Source organism: Oncorhynchus masou, chromosome 25 (genome assembly GCF_036934945.1).
Source record: "Oncorhynchus masou masou isolate Uvic2021 chromosome 25, UVic_Omas_1.1, whole genome shotgun sequence".
Classification (NCBI taxonomy): Eukaryota; Metazoa; Chordata; class Actinopteri; order Salmoniformes; family Salmonidae; genus Oncorhynchus; species Oncorhynchus masou.
The window spans coordinates 38,267,744-38,289,292 of NC_088236.1; the positions used below are offsets into that span (position 1 = coordinate 38,267,744).

A 21,549-nucleotide genomic window follows, 5' to 3' on the forward strand; every position below is an offset into this window, starting at 1 on the left:
TGCTTTCAGTCATAAACCACACAAACTAGATTTGAGGCAAAGCAAAATGATTATCACCCAATAGGATTAACCATATTAATTAAATGAAGGAACTTCCCTTAGGTTCTCATGCTCATATTTTGAACTGTAATACTTTAAAAGCCCAATTAATTAGCATCAAAGACTGAACACAGGACAGTTACGAGAACTGTAATCGTCACCTACTCTTTTTCACCCAATTATATAATGTCGTTTGGTGATTAAATAAAAACCTCTGAATGTCCAAATGTATTAGTGTTGTGTCCCGCAGAATAAATCATGTGGCAAACCATGGGAGACAAAACAAGTGCCGATATTCCAACAGTCACATCTAGCTGGCAGTATTACCTCAAATGTGATTTTTACTGAAGTCTAGTCTACTTCCAAAACTGAACAAGAAAAGATCCAGACAATCAATGTTTATTACAACTATTTTTCCTAACAGGTCATTTAAAGATGATGAACTTTCTTTATCCCCATAAAGTATTAACATCAAGACTAACGTTAGTATAAGTAATTAGGCAAACAAGTGTCAAAATACACATTTAAAAATATTCATACACGAAACAGATGGCAAATAAACAACAACCCTACACAAGTTGAGATATACGTTTCTTGGGCCGATCCTGGACTTTAGAGAATAAAACAGCGTGAAGGGAGAGTCAAGGCAACTATTTGTACAACATAGAATAGAGACAGAGTTGAGGCACCAAGGGTACATCACGGAAATACAGAAAAAAGATACACAACTCTTGGACTTTCAGAATTTGGAAGTGTGATGAATGATGAGGGCTGGTATAACAGAGGCGTTAGTGTCATGAGGAAGCTCTCTTCTCCTCATACGGTGACTCGTACACATCCATAGGGGGGCAAGTGCAGACCAGGTGCTGGTCACCGTATATGTCATCGATCCTGGAGATGGATGGCCAGAACTTGGTCTCTGGCCTCACAAATGGCTGGAAGTTTGAGAAACATTTGAGTTTACCATGCTTCCAATTTGTTAACATTAATACACAGAGAGTAAAATAATCTGTGTCTAACGATTTTGGTAAATCAAATTGTAAACAGAGCCATAATTTCCTCTGGGGAAGTGGAGTTGGTAGTGATGTTTTCCAGAGAGAAGACTCACCAGGGGGAAAGCAGCATGCTCCCTGGAGTATGGCCTGTCCCAGGTGGAGGAGGTGATGCTCGCCAGGGAGTGAGGGGCCATCTGTGGACACAGACAGACCCAAGTGAACACCTATTTTAGTTGCTCTGGCAACATACCTCAACTCTTGCTACATTTAGGTCATATCAATAAAGCACACATTTTTTATAACACCAGAGTGGTATGTCTTATCACAATCAGTTGTTGTAACTTAGGTTGAAATATAGGATGCTATCACACACACACACACACACACACACACACACACACACACACACACACACACACACACACACACACACACACACACACACACACACACACACACACACACACACACACACACACACACACACACACACACACACACACACACACACACACACACACACACACACACACACACACACACACACACACACACACACACACACACATTTAATTGAGGAAAATAACTATGAGTTTATAGACCATTGTATGTTGCTGATTGCATGGCTTAATACACACAGAGTGTAAATTGTGTCTATGAGTCAGGCCAGTGCAGTGCACCTTCAGTGGGTTAATGCGGGCATCCATCCTGCCTTCCTCAATGTCTGCTATTTCCTGTCTGATTCCCATCAACGCATCACAGAAGCGGTCCATCTCTGCCTTGTCCTCCGACTCCGTGGGCTCGATCATCAGGGTTCCTGCCACGGGCCACGACATGGTGGGTGCATGGAAACCTGGCCAGGGTCAGACACAGAGGGGGATGAGGAGAGGGTCCAGTTAAATAAATAAAAAAGTAAAAAACATTACTTTAAATATGTACTTAAGTAAGCAGGTCCTGTGTGTGGAATACATTTGCATATATATATATATTTATTTATTTATTTATTTATTTATTTGCAATTATCTTTTACATAATATACAGAAAGAGACAGAAATAGACCCTGTTGACTTTTAAGCAGTACCAAACTATCCGTAAATACAATGTTGTGAATATCCATGTTCCAGCTCACCATAATCCTGTAGCCTTTTTGCCACATCCACGGCTTCAATGTTGGCGGTCTTCTTGAATGGCCTCACATCCAAAATAAACTCGTGGGCACAAAAACCTGTGGACCCCCCAAAAAATCTGTGTTAAGAAAATCAACATTTGCTAGTGTTGGCCGATTACTGATGGACATCATACTTGGGTGAATAGGACCAACACCACTCACCTTTCCTGCCTTTGAAGAGGATCTTGTAGTGGCTCTCTAATCTCTTGGCCATGTAATTGGCATTAAGGATAGCCACCTCTGTGGCATGAACCAGTCCCTTGGCTCCCATCATCTACACAGTAGGATCCAAAAAGGGTATCAAGGCATGTACTAAACTGGTACGTCCCCACTTCAGTTGCATGTTTTTCTCCCATGCATTTGCCTATAAAGACCTTTAGGTATCACCAATAAAGTATCACTATTCTAACAAATCTATCATTATCTCCATTTACATTTCATGGCACTGAACCATAGGATCGTTACATCAAGGTACTGACCTTGATGTAAGCCCAAGAGATGGGCAGAATGGCACTGGAGCCCCAGGGGGCAGCACTGATGGTGCCCAGGGAGCTGGACATGTTGCCTGCTGACATGCTGACCACTGGGTGGCAGGGCAGGAACGGGGCGAGGTGCTCCTTCCTGTTAAACATGCACAACTCCATTAAGTCATCAAAAGTAATTAATGATCCACTTTTAAGTCATGTTTTGCACAAAAAAAATAGTGCCAGGAGTGTTTCCTTACCATGTATGCACGCATTACTGAGTCACTTCAGATAAAAGTGTCTACCAAATGGCATACATGTATTATGTGACCTGACCAGGATAGAACTCCCCATTTATAATGGATTTGGCCAGTTATATTCCTTTGGGCAGGTTCAGTTTTTTGTACTTAGTCCATTACTGTGCATTTGATGGAAACAATCCCGTTATGGTCACTTACACTCCGATAGGTCCCATCCCTGGTCCCCCGCCCCCGTGGGGGATACAGAAGGTCTTGTGTAGGTTCAAGTGAGACACGTCAGATCCGTAGTCACCAGGACGACACAAGCCCACCTGTAGAGAGCAGAGCAGGCAGGAGAGAGAGGAGATTACAGGGTGATAGAAAGGCAATTCTCCAAAATTACATTTCCTCTTATCTGCAGAAGCAGGTGCTACTGTACTGGTGGAGAGTAAAATGCATCAGACTTGAGTTTAAAAATAATCTTTCAAATATAATTGCTCAAATACTTGATCCTGCCTGGAGTACCAAATGTTTGTTTATTTGCACGTTTGGGACTATTGCATTGCTTCTGTTGCCCCAGGCAAGCTCTATGAAACACAGCCTAAGTATTTTAATGATTTGAAATACTATTTGAATCCATGCCTGCAATGCACGAGTTAGTGAAACACGTTATTCATATGAAAGAGGGTTTTCCCCCACCACTCCACATCCAAATATCCCTGCCCTTAGGATTCTGTGTAGACTGACTATGCAAGAGGCCACTGCTGACAGGGGAGGAAAATAATGAGAAAGTTGACCTCTGCTCAAGAAGGAATTTTGGGGTGCTCAGACCGATGGCTATTGGTGCAAAGAGGTTTGAAGAAATTTGTATTTTTCACAGACTTGTGGTCAAAGGTCACTCTGTACGCTGTGGAATAGCACACCCATGCACTCCCTGGGAGCCTTGTAAAAATGCTATGTTCAAATGCTACAAATAAATAACTAAATAATATACACTACATGACAAAAAGTAGTGTCAAAAGGTATGTGGACAACTGCTCGTCGAACACCTCTTTTCAAAATCTTGGGCATTAATATGGAGTTGGTCTCCCCTTTGCTGCTAGAACAGCCTCCACTCTTCTGGGAAGTCTTCCACTAGATGTTGGAACATTGCTTTGAGGACTTACTTTTATTCAGCCAAAAGAGCATTAGTGAGGTCGGGGACTGATGTTGGGCGATTAGGCCTGGCTCACAGTCGGCATTCCAATTCATCCCAAAGGTGTTCGATGGGGTTGAGGTCACACCAATCTCGACAAACCATTTCTGTATGCACCTCGCTTTGTGCACGGGGGCATTATCATGCTGAAACAGAAAAGGAACTTCCCCAAACTGTTGCCAAAAAGTAGGAAGCACAGAATCGTCTAGAATGTCATTGTATGCTGTAGCATTAAGATTTCCCTTCACTGGAACTAAGCCCAAACCATGAACAACAGCCCCAGCCACTAGACATTTCCACTTCACAATAACAGCACTTACAGTTGACCGGGGCAACTCTAGCAGTTTGACGAACTGACTTGTTGGAAAGGTGGCGGTGCCACGTTGAAAGTGACTGAGCTCTTCAGTAAGTCCATTCTACTGCCAATGTTTGTCTATGGAAATTGCATGGCTGCGTGCTCGATTTTATGTATGTAACGGGTGTGGCTGAAATAGCCAAATCCACTCATTTGAAGGGGTGTCCACATTCTTGTGTGTGCGCACACACACACACACACACACAAAATTTATTCAAAATAGTCTTGTGATTGATGGGTCCATGATTCAGTTAACACCTGGATAAGCAACCCAATGTGTTATTTTAATTATTTTGGCAAAAGGGTCAAAGTTTTACTATAAAAAATTGTTTATATAAACACACTGTTAAACTTAAAAAAGTATCTATGCAGTATGTCCACACAAAAACATACTTTATCAGCAAGGTGACAAACATATACTCTTCTCTCACCTGTGCGTTCATATTAGCACCGTCCAGGTAGACCTGTCCACCATTCTGGTGGATGAGATTGCACACATCATCAATGCTCTCCTCAAACACACCAAAGGTGGAGGGGTACGTTATCATCATGGCTGCCAGGTTAGCCTTGTGTTTGTCCACCTAAGTGAGGAATAATGGGTTAGTCCGTGTGACTCTGCAATGTGAGAGGCCACTTTAAGGGGGCTAATTCACTGCTGGTTACACGACCGGTAGATAGTGACCACCGACTCTCTGGCCACCATGTTTCTCAATTATTCTTTGTGCCTAGATTTAAAAGCATTTGAGGGGATACTCAAGATCATTGGTTATATTGAAAGGCTCTTCTGTAACAGCGAGCTTATTATCAGAATCACTCCAACCAGCTATTACCAGTGCCTTGAGGTTTGCCATGTCAATGTTGCCATCCTTGTCCACCTCCACCACCTGCACCTTCATGCCAGCCATCTGGGCACTGGCTGGGTTGGTACCATGGGCTGACTTGGGGATCAGACAAACCTGAGCAAAATAGAAAACATCAAAGACAGTTACAATCAGAACATCACAAAGTAAAAGAGATCCAACTAGGCCTAAGTAAGTCAACCAGTCCTAACAGTCCTAACATTTCTTTGTGCAAATCTCCGTGACCAATGCAAAATAGGTAATCAGCTGATTTTATCCCTTATTAGGCAACTTATTTATACATTTTCAACCATGTCACAGGGACACGAATACCTGTGTGTTTGTTGGGTAACATTTACATTCCCCCTGACGGGAAAAACAGCCGCGCTCAATCAGTTTTGCCCATGACTTGCTGATCCCAAAGTCTTAAAATCACCAAATATGGGATCTTGAAATCAAGTAACCTCCGGGTAGTGTTGGGTTTTCTGTCCTTTATTTGCACAACTGTGGACATTGACTGTTTGAAAAGCTCACACCACTATCTAAGATGTGCTTATAAGGGAGTTGTTATTTCTGATAGTGCTGAGAGCTCTTGAGACAAATGTCAAATTACAAAACGGGAACTCTACTTGAACACGCAGTCACAGTTGTGATACTTAGATTTACATTTGAGTAATTTAGCAGACGATCTTATCCAGAGCGATTTACAGAAGCAATTAGGGGTAAGTACCTTGCTCAAGGGCACATCGGCAGATTTTCCACCTAGTCACTCTCAGGGATTCGAACCAGCAACCTTTCAGTTACTGGCTCAACTCTCTTAACTGCTAGTCTACTTGAGGACTTTCAAACAGTTCCTGTTTAAGTATCCAAAACGCAATATTCTTCAGAAGGCTTTTCCAATACAATGTCTGTCGGCAAACGAGTGGATGATTATCTTTGCCATCATCACACCTATAAGCGGTCTGTACCTAAAACAAGTCTCTTGGTGGCTTTACATGCGCTGATAAACAAATGATTGTAGGCAGGTCTAAGTGTCCCATGTGCAATACCATGTGACACGCTTATTACAGGCTGCCTACAGCAAACATTCAGGCTGAACATTTATTAGGGTTATCATTTATAGTACATACACCCCCACATTTCTGACAATATACTCCCAAAAATAATACTGTAATTTTATAATCTACATTTTATTTCATTAACAATTAACAAAGGGTGGACATACTAGCCTAGAGGTTAGAGCATTGAGCCAGTAACCGAAAGCTGACAAGGTCGTTCTGCCACTGAGCAAGGCAGTTAACCCACTGTTCCCCGGGCGCAGAAGATGTGGATGTCGATTGTGGCAGCCCCCTGCACCTCTCGGATTCGGGGGGGGGTTGGGTTAAATGCGGAAGACACATTTCAGTTGTACAACTGACTAGGTATCCCCCTTTCCCATACTGCATGACTCTGCCTTGCCTAGTACGTGTGCTAGCAAAAATGAGTGTGTTTCGTTTCATTAGAACAATACTTACCGTTCTATGGGCATCTCCTTTAGAGTTCAGGTAGGCTTTGATAGCAGCGAGACCAGCGTATTCTCCCTGAGCACCACTAAAAAGACCAGGGCATTCGGTTTGTTAATGTACCAGCCACATGTTCAGAAACATGCTCCCAGTGAAGTCCTGTCTCAGCATAATCATCAAACGTGCCAAGTTCTAAGGTTGGTCAATGGGCTTTACATCTATACATCATTGCTATACATCAGCCCAGATAATACTGAATAAGTGTGTGTGGGGGGGGGGGTGCTTGGAACCATAGAGATATCAGCCACAAAGCTAGCTTTGATAGTTAAATGATCAAGTAAAATGACCTGAACTAAATCCAAGGATCCTTTGACAGTGGGGTACCTGTTGGGTTGGAAGGAGATCTTGTCATAGCCAGTCACCTCACAGAGGTCCTTCTCCAGCTGCCTGAAGAGCTGCTGGTAACCCTCAGCCTGGTCCAGGGGACAAAAGGGGTGAAGGTTGGCAAACTCATTCCAGGTGATGGGCTAAAACAGTTGGAAAGAGGGAACAATGTGAGAAATAGTCAGAACACCACCATAAAAAAAGGACTGCAGTAATCAGGGTAAAAAGGGGACATACACTGAGTGTACAAAACATGAAAGCTATGATCCCTTATTGATGTCACCTGTTAAATCCAATTCAGTCAGTGTAGATGAAGGGGAGGAGAGGTTAAAGAAGGATTTTTTTCCCACTCAATACTAGGGAGGTGTATTAATGTTTTGTCCAAGGAGAGATATTAACCAGGGTTGGGTTCAATTCAAATTGAAAAAGTCAATTCAGGAACTGATTGGATTTTAAAATGAAGGAGAAAAAACTTTTTAAATAAATAGCTTTTACTTTTAAGTTTATTGAGAAATCATTGAAAATACATGTCCTTTTTTAAATTATTGAACTGGAATTTCAGTTTATGTCCTGAATTGACTGCCTTTAATTCAAATTGACCTGTTAACCTGTTAACTAATTAACTCACCATGAGCTCTGAAGAACTGTTCAGCTTCATTGTACAGGAACCCTGACATGGAAAACAAAATGGATATTAAAAATGGTGATAGCCCACTAATCTTTACAGTGGTTTGTAGTTTTTTTGTGTAGTATTCAAATCATGTGAACAGCACCATGTCTAAAACATGTCTTATTTGCTTTCCCATGAGACTAACCAGTGGGATCATGCTGTGAACCAGAGAGATGTCCTTGTTCTCCAGGCGTTTCATGTAGCGCACAATGTTGGTCTCGGAGTGGTAACTGCACGGGGACGAAGAATCAGAGTGAATTAAGATTATAAGACACGTTTTAGGCCTAATATGTTATTTCACTTCTAAAACGTTGTATTATCACTTACAGTACATGTGTAAACAACCTTATGTTACCAGTGTAAGGAATGATTCTATCAGACATCAAGTGCAATTTGGGACAACAGAAAGAACTAATCAATATGGAAGGTCAGCTAATGTCTCTCACCATTCTGGTATCATACTGATAATACTATTGTCGCTGAGAACACAAGTTATAATAACAATTATGGCATATCAAGCGTCATCCTCATCACGCCCAGGCCAGTACTGGAATTTGAGTTCGTTACAAACAGACCAACCTGTTGAAGACTGCGTGGGTGAGGTACTTGCTGGTCCTCTTGAAAGGACTACCCAAAATGCCTTTCACCCTTTCACCCATCTTTTCAGCAATGAGCTCCTGTCAATTGAGATTTAATGGAATTATATATGGGATAGCTGAAATCAGTGTTTGTCCCATGGCTTCAAGATGCATCTTTTGCACTCACTCTCAAGATAGCAATCGGGTCAACGCAGAGTTCATGCATACTCCTATATGGAATATTGAAATCAAAACGTACCGCTGAGGATTCACATCCAAAGACCCAGAGCAGATCGTCCAAGTCCCTCTCTTTCACCGTCTCATCCAGAGACACACCTAACTAGGGAAACACAGTAATCATTTCAGAGTGAAATAAATGTGTGTGTATGTAAAGCATAAATGAACATGGCCACACGTGGCTTATTCACAGGGGTTCTAATTCTACAATGCTGCAGATAGATATTTAATGAGTAGAGCTCAAATGACTCTACAATTACATTTCTATCTGAACGTTCTGTAACACTTCACCATCCGGAACTAGCCCCTGGTTTTATCTATTTGGGGGGACTCAACGTAAGAGTATCTATGCTTCATTTACAAAATGATTTGACAACGTATTCTAAGGGTCAAACATTGTCAATAAAGCACATGGGAGCATGGACTGTAGTGTGATGTGTTTTGTTGTACCTTTGTTGCCCTGCTTACAGTAGGAACACTGGATGGACGCGTATGTAATCTGTTCCTAAAACGTATCTGGTACTACTCACCACTCCCTCGCCATAAACACGCAGGTTGATCTCTCTCTGGACAGCCCTCGCCAGAATGTCCTTGGCTGCCACACTGCAGCCAACCTTCAGTGTGTCAAAGAACATCTCACTGTGCAGCCTGTGTCCGGCCCGCTTCAGACCTGATACAAAGGGAGGGAGAGAAAGGCATTTCTAAAAACCCAGTATCATTCATAATTTATCTAAAGAAAAGCAATGTTACTATTTCTTTCTCAATACACGCTTGTGATTGAATTAGGTCACGGTTGATTGACATAAGCCCTAAGTGTTGTGATGTAAGAGAAGAAGAGTTGGCAGATAATAAAGCAATGCACATGTGCAGTGAGAGTGTTGGAGGACATACCCTCAGCCAGGATCAGTGCAGCATTATGTGTCCTCTCAGCAATGTGCTTTAAGCCCTGGGGTCCATGATACACTCCAAACATGGCTGCCATGTTGGCCAGCAGAGCCTGAAAGAGACATATACAGTTTGAAGGTGAGAGAAAGTTCTTTAAAAATATACTTAGAAAAACGCAGACAACCACTACACCTAGTTTATTTTAAATTTACACAAAAAAACTGCTCTGGGGCAAAGTGTGTCGGTATTGGATGGAGGCTCAGTGTGTCATGTTAGGTTCTAATTTTTCAGAGTAAGTAACTCACAGACACTAGAGAAGCTTTAACCAAGTTTAATTCTTCCCAAAGGATCTGTACAGCTGTAATTCAGACAGCAAAACATTTCTCACCATCAGTTATATACATCCCACTTAAGAAACTCCTCCTTCTCTCCAATCCTTACATTTTATGGTTCAACAGGAAAAGGGTAACAGAATACCAAACCCTTATTACTCCCTTAAGGGACTCTGTCCTCACCTACTGACCTCAACCCCTCCTTCACCTAATCCACAGATGTGCATCTGTCATCTCTATCTCAACACGTTGCTTTCCTCCCTTCCACCCAACACATTCTGAAGCTATCTCTCTTCCTACAGAGAACTTCTGACATAAAACCCAGCCCCATTCTCTCTTTCTACTCAAGGCTTCTTCTCTATCATTTATTTCATATTTCAATGTTCAAAGTTTAGCCGATTCCAACAGTCAATATTGGATGTAGGCTCAGTGTGTCAATCTTGGATGGAGGCTCAGTGTGTCAATATTGGATGGAGGCTCAGTGTGTCAATATTGGATGGAGGCTCAGTGTGTCGGGTGTACAGTACCTGCGCAGTGCAGATGTTACTTGTGGCCTTGTCTCTGCGGATGTGCTGCTCTCTGGTCTGCAGGGCCAGGCGGTACACCTCCTTACCAGCGGCATCCCTGCAGGTGAAAAAGGGACATTTAAAACAAATGTAAATCAAGATATTGTCTTCATGTATGTGTTCCACATACTTCAGTCTTTTAGACTATGAGCAAGTATGATATAAAGTAAATCTCAATATGCTGCTTATATTGCCCAAAATTTAACAACTTCAAGAGATCTGACTTCCATTCTGAACAGGACCAATGTGAATCTCAAGGGCTCTCACCTTGTCACTCCCACCATCCTGCCAGGCATCATCCTGACCAGGTTTTCTTTGACAGAGAAGAAGGCAGCGTGGGGACCACCATAGCAGAGAGGTACCCCGAACCTCTGGGAGCTGCCCAGGGCAATGTCCACCCCAAATTCTCCAGGGGGGCGTAGCACACACAGGGCCAGCAGGTCAGTGGCACAGCAAGCCAGAGCCTACAGGGATGAGAGACAGTGAGGCAGCAGGGTAGCCTAGTGGTTAGAGCGGTGGACTTGTAACCGGAAAGTTGCAAGTTCAAATCCTGAGCTGACAAGGTACAAATCTGTCGTTCTGCCCCTGAACCCACTGTTCCTAGGCCGTCATTGAACATAAGAATTTGTTCTTAACTGACTTGCCTAGTTAAATAAAGGTAAAATCAAAAAAATCTAAATAAATACACAGCACTTAGGTACCACACTGGAGTCACCACATCCTACACTTTCCCCGTGCCCACTGTTCAACCAAAGATCTGCATCAAAAGGAATCACTGTGAATATATATATATAAAAAAAAATCACCTTTATTTAACCAGGTAAGCTAGTTGAGAACAAGTTCTCATTTGCAACTGCGACCTGGCCAAGATAAAGCGTAGCAATTCGACACATACAACAACACAGAGTTACACATAGAATAAACAAAACATACAGTCAATAATACAGTAGAACAAAAGACAACAAAAAGTCTATATACAGTGAGTGCAAATTAGGTAAGTTAAGGAAATAAATAGGCCATGGTGGCGAAGTAATTACAATATAGCAATTAAATACTGGAATGGTAGATCGGCAGAAGATGAACGTGCAAGTAGAGATACTGGGGTGCAAAGGAGCAAATTAAATAAATAAATACCAGTATGGGGATGAGGTAGGTAGATAGATGGGCTATGTACAGGTGCAGTGATCTGTGAGCTGCTCTGACAGCTGGTGCTTAAAGCTAGTGAGGGAGATGTGAGTCTCCAGTTTCAGAGATTTTTGCAATTTGTTCCAGTCATGAGCAGCAGAGAACTGGAAGGAAAGACTACCAAAGGAGGAATTGGCTTTGGGGGTGACCAGTGAGATATACCTGCTGGAGCACGTGCTACGAGTGGGTGCTGCTATGGTGACCAGTGAGCTGAGATAAGGCGGGGCTTTACCGAGCAGAGACTTGTAGATAACCTGTAGCCAGTGGGTTTGGCGACGAGTATGAAGCGAGGGACAACCAACGAGAGCGTACAGGTCGCAATGGTGGGTAGTGTATGGGGCTTTGGTGACAAAACAGATGGCACTGTGATAGACTGCATCCAGTTTGTTTGTTGAGGCAGTTTGCTGGAGGCTATTTTATAGATGACATCACCAAAGTCGAGGATCGGTAGGATGGTCAGTTTTACGAGGGTATGTTTGGCAGCATGAGTGAAGGATGCTTTGTTGCGATATAGGAAGTTGATTCTAGATTTAATTTTGGATTGGAGATGCTTAATGTGAGTCTGGAAGGAGAGTTTACAGTCTAACCAGACAACCAGGTATTTGTAGTTGTCCACGTATTCTAAGTCAGAGCTGTCCAGAGTAGTGATGCTGGACGGGCGAGCAGTTGCGGGCAGTGATCGATTGAATAGCATGCATTTAGCTTTGCTTGCGTTTAAGAGCAGTTGGAGGCCACGGGAGGAGAGTTGTATGGCATTGAAGCTCGTCTGGAGGTTAGTTAACAGTGTCCAAAGAGGGGCCAGAAGTATACAGAATGGTGTCGTCTGCGTAGAGGTGGATCAGAGAATCACCAGCAGCAAGAGCAGCATCATTGATGTATACAGAAAAGAGAGTCGGCCCGAGAATTGAACCCTGTGGCACACCCAGAGACTGTCAGAGGTACGGACAACAGGCCCTCCGATTTGACACACTGAACTCTATCAGCAAAGTAGTTGGTAAACCAGGCGAGGCGATCATTTGAGAAACCAAGGCTGTTGAGTCTGCCAATAAGAATGTTGTGATTGACAGAGTCGAAAGCCTTGGCCAGGTCGATGAATACGGCTGCACAGTAATGTCTCTTGACGATGGCGGTTATGATGTCGTTTAGAACCTTGAGCGTGGCTGAAGTGCACCCATGACCAGCTCTGAAACCAGATTGCATAGCGGAGAAGGTATGGTGGGATTCAAAAATGGTCAGTAATCTGTTTGTTAACTTGGCTTTCGAAGACCTTAGGGTAGGATAGATATAGGTCTGTAGCAGTTTGGGTCTGGAGTGTCACCAACTTTGAAGAGGGGGATGACCGCGGCAGATTTCCAATCTTTGGGAATCTCAGAAGATACAAAAGAGAGTTTGAACAGGCTAGTAATAGGAGTTGCAACAATTTCGGCAGATAATTTTAGAAAGAGACGCTCCAGATTGTCTAGCCCGGCTGATTTGTAGGGGTCCAGATTTTGCAGTTCTTTCAGAACATCAGCTATCTGGATTTGGTTAAAGGAGAAATGGTGGGGGCTTTGGCGGGTTGCTGTGGAGGGTGCCGGGCAGTTGATAGGGGTAGCCATGTGGAAAGCATGGCCAGCCGTAGAGAAATGCTTATTGAAATTCTCAATTATAGTGGATTTATCGATGGTGACAGTGTTTCCTAGCCTCGGCAGCTGGGAGGAGGTGCTCTTATTCTCCATGGACTTTACAGTGTCCCAGAACTTTTTTGAGTTAGTACTACAGGGTGCAAATTTCTGTTTGAAAAAGCTAGCCTTAGCATTTCTAACTGCCTGTGTATATTTGTTCCTAACTTCCCTGAAAAGTTGCATATCACGGGGGCTATTCGATGCTAATGCAGAACGCCACAGGATATTTTTGTGCTGGTCAAGGGCAGACAGGTCTGGAGTGAACCAAGGACTATATCTATTCCTAGTTCTACATTTTTGAGAGGGGCATGCTTATTTAAGATGGTGAGGAAGGCACTTTTAAAGAATAGCCAGGCATCATCTACTGACGGGATGAGGTCAATGTCATTCCAGGATACCCCGGCCAGGTCGATTAGAAAGGCCTGCTCGCAGAAGTGTTTCAGGGAGCATTTGACAGTGATGAGGGGTGGTCGTTTGGTCGCAGACCCATTACGGATGCAGGCAATGAGACAATGATCGCTGAGATCTTGATTGAAAACAGCAGAGGTGTATTTGGAGGGCGAGTTAGTTAGGATGACATCTATGAGGGTGCCCGTGTTTACTGATTTGGGGTTGTACCTGGTAGGTTCATTGATCATTTGTGTGAGATTGAGGGCATCAAGCTTAGATTGTAGGATGGCCGGGGTGTTAAGCATGTCCCAGTTTAGGTCACCTAGTTGCACGAGCTCAGAAGATAGATGGGGTGCAATCAATTCACATATGGTATCGAGGGCACAGCTGGGGGCAGAGGGAGATCTATAGCAAGCGGCAACAGTGAGAGACTTGTTTCTGGAAAGGTGAATTTTTAGAAATAGAAGCTCAAATTGTTTGGGTACAGACTTAGATATCCTGCAGAGTTCTGTATTAATATCTTTGCAGTAGATTGCAACACCGCCCCCTTTGGCAATTCTATCTTGGTGGAAAACGTTATAGTTAGCGATGGAGATTTCAGGGTTTTTGGTGGTTTTCCTAAGCCAGGATTCAGACATGGCTAAGACATCTGGGCTGGCAGAGTGTGCTAATGCAGTGAGTAAAACAAACGTAGGGAGTAGGCTTCTAATGTTAACATGCATGAAACCAAGGCTTTTACGGTTACAGAAGTCAACAAATGAGAGCACCTGGGGAGTGGAGCTAGGCACTGCAGGACCTGGATTAACCTCCACATCACCAGAGGAAAAGAGGAGAAGTAGGATAAGGGTACGGCTAAAGGCTATACGAACTGGCCGTCTAGCACGTTCGGAACAGAGAGTAAAAGGAGCAAGTTTCTGGGCACGATAGCATAGATTCAAGGCATAGTGTACAGACAAAGGTAAGGTAGGATGTGAGTACATTGGAGGTAAACCTAGGCATTGAGTAATGATGAGAGAGATATAGTCTCTAGAGATGTTTAAACCAGGTGATGTCATCGCATATGTAGGAGGTGGAACAACATGGTTGGTTCAGGCATATTGAGCAGGGCTAGAGGCTCTACAGTGAAATAAGACCGTAATCACTAACCAGGACAGTAATGGACGAGGCATATTGATATTAGAGAGAGGCATGCGCAGCCAAGTGAACATATGGGTCCAGTGAGTGGTTGGGCTGACTGGAGACACGGCGATTCAGACAGTTAGCAGGCCGATGCTAACAAGCTAACAGTTAGTAGGCCGGGGCAAGCTAGCAGTTTTTTAATTTTTTACATTTTTAACATTTTTTATTTTACCTTTATTTTACTAGGCAAGTCAGTTAAAAAACCAATTCTTATTTTCAATGACGGCCTAGGAACAGTGGGTTAACTGCAGGCCGGCTTAGCAAGCAAGCAGTAAGCAGGGGCTAGCAGTTACAGACCAGGCAGGCAAGCTAGCAGTTAGCAGGCCGGGGCAAGCTATGTGGCGTAGCAAGAAGGAATCCTTTCCTTCCAAACCAGGAGCGACAAATCCAAATAAGTCTACCAAACCCTCACCCCAATTTACTTGAAGATGTATTTTATTTTACCTTTATTTAAGTAGGCAAGTCAGAACAAATTCTTATTTTCAATGACGGCTTAGGAACAGTGGGTTAACTGCTTTGTTCAGGGGTAGAACGACAGATTTTAACCTTGTCTGCTCAGGGATTTGATCTTGCAACCGTTCGGTTATTAGTCCAACGCTCTAACCACTAGGCTACCTGCCACCCCATATCATCCTAGGTTAATAAACCATTACTAACAATAACGTGAGACGTGGTGGCTCTCTTACCCCTCCCTTGTGAGCACGGTCCACCAGCGCGGTTAAGTCCTCCACTCTGCCGTCGGTGTCTGGGTACTGGAACAGCACCCCGCTCACATCCTTCCCACTGAAGTCCATCTCATGAGGCAGCTTCAGCACTGTCTTCACCCCGATGTAGCTGTTAGTCAACAATCACAGAGCAGAGCACCCAATAGTGAGGATGCTGCTTTTGGTACACAGTTCTAACCTTGTTCCTGAAGTATTGAAAGGATGCCCATACTTGGCTCTTGTTTGCACTACAGCGACCGTCTGAGGATGGCAACGTGGGTCAATGTAGAACATCCTTCTCTTGTTCTGTCTGTAGGGAGCATGTAACAATAAAATGATGAACACACCTGTAGGACCAGGAGTTTTTCCTGACTAAGTGGCCTGGGCCCAATTTATAGACTACAACTAGACCCTATACATGAACTTTACTAAATTAACTATCCTTTAATGGTCAACCACTATCTCTCACTTGTGTTTATTCTCGCCTTACCTGTGGCAGAGTTGCATGGCCTCGGCGGCAGCTGTTGCCTCGTCCAGCAGGGAGGCGTTGGCTACAGCCATGCCCGTGATGTCACAGATCATGGTCTGGTAGTTGAGCAGACTCTCCAGGCGACCTTGAGCCACCTCGGGCTGATAGGGGGTGTACTGAGTCACCCTGACGAGAAGAGGATACAGAGAAATCATTAAAAGATACACAGAAAAACAAGCTGGTTGTCAAGGAATCAAGACACTAGGCTGACGTGAGTGGAAGTTTACGAAGATAAAGAGAGAATGCATTTGTAAAATGTAAAATAAAGTGTTATGATTGAGAGTGTTGTCTCGTTTTAAGTTGAACAAATATGGATCACAAGATTCCACATGTGAGCATGTAATTTAATCCAGTGCAAACCTAAACTGGAAACTTGAGCATCAAGTCACAAGATTTCTGATTAGGGGCAAGTTCTTCTGCAACGTAGCAATTAGTGTTTTAATGACTAACAGAAGCCCATACATATACACACCTTGAGTACACAATCACATATAGAATGCCCTACTAAATGGGGACAACATGGCTGCAAGACAAACATATCACTCTGTGTGTGTGTCAAAGTGGCCCATACCATCCCGAATTCTCTAGAAGGTTTCTTTGTATAACTGGAGGCACGGAGCAGTTGTAGTAGCCCATTCCGATGTAAGACCTCCACACCTTGTTCTTTGATGCAATCTTTTGGAGACGCTCCAAGACTTCATTCTCGCCTGGAGAAATAGCCATCACAATTGATATCACATGCATTTGAGACAAAAAAAAAATGCATTTCAATAAAAAGGAATTTCTGATGTGTATGTTTCCTTATTGGTTTGATTTAAATGAATAAAAATGTATCTTCATTTCAACTGCAAAACAGCACAAGATTGATGGCATCTTCTCTCCCATCTAGGCAGGTATCTGCATTATGATTCCGGATCATCCTGACTCAGTCAGGATGGGGATGAGGCTTGCATGAAGCCAATTTAAAAATTATTTTACACATCCATTTTCTGAACAACCCACCAAAACAAAATGGGCAGTGACATCATATAGCATCAGATTTGCTTTCAAAATGGAGTGGATAGGAATTTAAACTAAACAGCTTTATGTGATTGGATGAGTAATCCACCTCTGTAATGAGTAATCCATGGATGAGTAATCCATCTCTGCGTGTCATGTTAGTGTGTGAACTGTACACAACATTTTGGTACATGTCGAATGCATTTCCATTTGGTCATCATATTTCTATGCATTGGCGGGGACAATTATGTGCAACATATGGTCCCTTTCCCGATGGCTAGTTATCTAGCCTAATTCCTCAGTGCTGTGGCAGAGATCAGCCAATACACACAGAGACACTGGAATTCCTCAGGCATTCCATTGCTGCTTAGCAACTCCCTCAGTAAAGAATGGACAACACGACCCTTCTGAACCGAGTGCCCAAACTACACTCATATTCAGGATGAGCACTTCTCCTGTTATACACCATACAAAGATGTGAACATTTGTGGTTTGAATTTAGGTGGCACAAGACATTTTACTGTAAATCCATCCTGCATTTAAAAATGTGATACTTTAGGACACAGCAGCACAAGATGGTGTTTGGAAATATCTAACATTAATAACAAAACAAGTGGAAGCATCATTAGTAGTAGAGGCCAGTGGTTTAGTGTGGGGGGCCGTACTGTGGATTTGCACATTTCATCAAAGGGGAGTTTCACTATGGTCGCAAAGATCCTCAAAGCAACAGAAAAGCCTGATTCAGAACCATTGTTGAGGAGAGAATCCCTTCCTGGCTTTGCAAACCAATCTCCTCCAACCTGAACAAGCAAAAACCAGTATGGCCATCAGTTTGTTCCTTCATGCATGGCTTGCTACATAACGGAACGCGACAGAAAGGAGTGACAGAAAGTGGTATTAAACCCCCCGATCCACGGACCTTATTACCCAACCTAGAATAAGGTCCAAGCGATATTCAGTCAACCATTCTGCAAATAGCAAGTGGCAGATACTGTGTTCTGTTCTAACATGTGACTAGTAGTACAGTGTTATTTCAGAGTACACTAGGCAAAGTCTTCATTACCAATTGAAGGACGTATTCCTCTCCCCCAAGTTGAGCACTTCTGAAATATACTACATGACCAAAAGTATGTGGACACCTGCTCGTCGAACATCTCACTGCAAAATCATGGGCATTAATATAGAGTTGGTCCCCTCTTTGCTGCTGTAACAGCCTCTACTCTCCTGAGAAGGCTTTCCACTCAGTGTTGGAACATTGCTGTGGGCTCTTGCTTCCATTCACCCACAAGTGCATTAGTGAGGTTGGGCACTGATGTTGGGCGATTAGGCCTGGCTCGTAGTCGACGTTCCAATTCATGCCAAAGGTGTTTGACGGGGTTGAGGTCAGGGCTCTGTGCAGGCCAGTCAGGTTCTTCCACACCGATCTCGACAAACCATTTCTTTGTGGACCTCACTTTGTGCATGGTGGCATTGTCATGCTGAAAAAGGAAAGGGCCTTCCTAAAACAGTTGCCACAAAATCGGAAGCACAGAATAGTCTAGAGTGTCATTGAATACTGTAGCATTAAGATTTCCCTTCACTGGAACTAAAGGGCCTATCCCGAATCATGAAAAAAAACAGCCCCTGACCATTATTCCTCCTCCACCAAACTTTACAATCGGCACAATGCATTAGGGCAGGTAGCGTTCTCTTGGCATCCGCCAAACCCAGCTTCGTCTGTCTGACTGCCAGATGAACTTCTGTCTGACTGCCAGAACGCATTTCCACTACTCCAGTGTCCAATGGCGTTGAGCTTTACACCCCTCCAGCCAACATTTGGCATTGCGCATGGTGATCTTAGGCTTTTGTGGGGCTGCTCGGCCATGGAAACCCATGTCATGTGATGCTCCCCACGAAGTTATTACGCTGACATTGCTTCCAGAGTCAGTTTGGAACTCAGTAGTAAGTTTTGCAACGCGCTTCAGCACTCGGCGGTCCCGTTCTGTGAGCTTGTGAGGCCTACCACTTCGCGGCTGAGCCGTTGTTGCTTCCAGATGTTCCACTTCACAATAACATCACTTACAGTTGACCGGGGCAGCTCTAGCAGGGCAGAAATTTGACTTGTTGGAAAGGTGGCATCCTATGACGGTGCAACGTTGAAAGTCACTGAGCTCTTCAGTAAGGCCATTCTACTGACAATGTTTAACTGTGGAGATTGCATGGCTGTGTGCTCTCTTATAAACCTGTCAGCAACGGGTATGGCTGAAATAGCCCAATCCCCTCATTTGACGGGGTGTTCACACACGTTTGTATATAATATATAGTGTATCAGGATATTGAAAACAATGACTAATGTATCTAATGTAAAATAGAAAATTACGTAACAATAATACTAGGAATTTTGACAGCTGAGCCAGTTTCACTATTGACCTCTGAAAACAATGCAGTAGTTTGTATGACATAGGTTATGGATCACTATCAAATGGAAAGAGTGCATTAGAGCATCAATGTACAGTAGTGAAAATATTGGCAAAAAATATGCATCTATGTTATTACAAATAATTGTCTTAAGCAATACTATTGTGTTTATTTACTTTGCATGCAATGCTTGTCTGTTTAATTGACTTATGTTTAATTCATTGTATTATGGCCATATTGTCAGTTGCTTCAGAACTATTGTTTAAATAAATGTAATTTATTATACAAAACAAGGTAAAGTAGTAATACAATGTACTGCACTTGTCCAGAATAGTATGTGTATGTAGCCTTGTAAATCTCTAGCAAGTGATCTGATATGTCTGTCTCTAATGGAATTATGCAGCATGGGTTTGCTAATGAAATACACCTCGTAGATGTAGGTCTGTTGTAGACAAACCATTATTGATAGAAACACGTTTCAAAAGGTCTCACTATTCGCTCAATCAACTGAAATCAGTATATTATTAAATGTGAAAAATATGTATTCAAGTAAGAAAAATAAATGCCTAACCCATCAAGGAATCTCATGAAGTTCCTTTGTACATTTCATTCAACTGTGATGTAATGTTATAACCAGATTGAACTGGAGTTGGGACAGGAGCTCAAGGCTGAACTTTACACTCCAATTGCCATCCTATTAGCATCGGCTCCCCAACTGGAGATTGGTGCTGGTCATTGAGTTTCGCAAAAACAACTCCAAATATGTTCAAAGGAAGACTTAAGGGTGAAGAGCGCTTCACCCAATGGCACACAAAAGGAGTGCAATCTACATTTCAGCCACTCGTTTGGCTTGATTTACACCCATTGTAGAATACAATTCAGAGATCAGTAAAATATATTGACAAAACATAAAAAGTGACATATGCAAGATGATTTATTAATCAATCAATTCACGATGAATTTGTCAGGGATATCAACAGAAATACATTATAACACACTTGTAAAGAAAAATCACCGGCTAGCAAATTCAGCATTTTATAACATTGACGAGGCAATATATCTATCGAGAAGACAAACATCAACAATAACACGTGCTGTCAAAGATGTTGGAAAGAAGAAACACTTACAGAGAGGATCATCCATTTTCATACTTCTTTGAATACGGATGGATTCTGGAACTGTATCTTCTATCAACTGGGCGATCGACTGAAAAGCAATAAATGCGATACAAGTCAAAACCAACTGAACTTGTATAAATAGTTGCAAGTTCACGGTATATGATAAGAAACATGCAAGAGTTCCTTCCAAGCATTGGACCGACACATTAGCTTACTTTTCGTCCTATAATTTATCTCTTTATCCAAAATGTATTTCAAACTTACCTCAAGTCCAAGCACATCCAGCATCTCCCTTTTGTCCCTTTCACCTGGGCCAATGTGCCTCTCTGCAAAATCATCGTGTCTCGGCAGTATTCTGTCTATCTGTCTAGAAGCAGCATAGACCGCAGAAGTCCGTAGACCCCGTACAGTTATACAAGCATTATTAAGTGTCTGGATTCTATTCTGTTGTTTCCCAAATATACGGCTTTTACCATGAATGTGTCTGCAAGGTGCATGGGGATTCACAGACTTGGCGAATAGGATCCCCCATGACTTTGCACAGCTTTGCATTTTTAACTCACTAAAACGATAATGTAAAAAAATATATATAGAGAGAGAGAGATTAAATAAATCTTCCAAGCGGCCGACCTCAATTGAATCCCTTAGACACTGCTCTGCTTTCTCCCAAAGTATCTGCAAACTACTTGAAACTGTTTAATTTATACGCCTGCCCATTCCACAAGAACTAACCAATCGCTAAGAGAACGGTCGCTGAATATGCCAGGCTGCACTGAGCCCAGATACGGAAGCGAGACATCAGGTTTATATACAGTCAATGAAAGCCAACAAGACCCAGTTGCCAATGCATTGGTGCCTATGGGAGAGCCACCCCGTTTAGTAGACACATTTTTCCCCAATCGTAAACGGGACATATATCCACCATCTATGCTTATA

At 42.9% G+C, this 21,549-nt stretch overlaps 1 protein-coding gene across 1 annotated transcript; it reads right to left on the reverse strand.

Moving 5' to 3' along the window:
• Nucleotides 1-422: 422 nt before the first annotated feature.
• On the reverse strand, nucleotides 423-21,299 carry gldc (glycine dehydrogenase (decarboxylating)). The gene is made up of 25 exons (XM_064937648.1): nucleotides 20,878-21,299; nucleotides 20,623-20,701; nucleotides 16,671-16,806; nucleotides 16,061-16,225; nucleotides 15,803-15,880; nucleotides 15,553-15,700; nucleotides 10,716-10,912; nucleotides 10,410-10,506; nucleotides 9,557-9,662; nucleotides 9,196-9,335; nucleotides 8,688-8,768; nucleotides 8,430-8,527; nucleotides 7,996-8,080; nucleotides 7,809-7,850; nucleotides 7,181-7,323; nucleotides 6,809-6,884; nucleotides 5,286-5,411; nucleotides 4,887-5,036; nucleotides 3,125-3,237; nucleotides 2,682-2,823; nucleotides 2,365-2,476; nucleotides 2,164-2,259; nucleotides 1,715-1,887; nucleotides 1,148-1,228; nucleotides 423-974 (listed from the first exon to the last, which is right to left on the reverse strand). The coding sequence occupies exons 1-25, from the start codon at nucleotides 21,163-21,165 to the stop codon at nucleotides 834-836; spliced, it is 3,093 nt and encodes a 1,030-aa protein (XP_064793720.1). The 5' UTR covers nucleotides 21,166-21,299; the 3' UTR covers nucleotides 423-833.
• Nucleotides 21,300-21,549: the final 250 nt, after the last annotated feature.

Bases quoted from the DNA above. Each gene is read 5' to 3' on its own strand.
- gldc (XM_064937648.1), bottom strand. From the start codon at position 21,165: ATGCAAAGCTGTGCAAAGTCATGGGGGATCCTATTCGCCAAGTCTGTG. The intron at 16,807-20,622 runs GTAAGTGTTTCT...CTATTTCTCCAG, and splicing joins GAAAATGGATGATCCTCTCT to GCGAGAATGAAGTCTTGGAG. The intron at 15,881-16,060 runs GTAAGGCGAGAA...TGCTCCCTACAG, and splicing joins GCCATGCAACTCTGCCACAG to ACAGAACAAGAGAAGGATGT.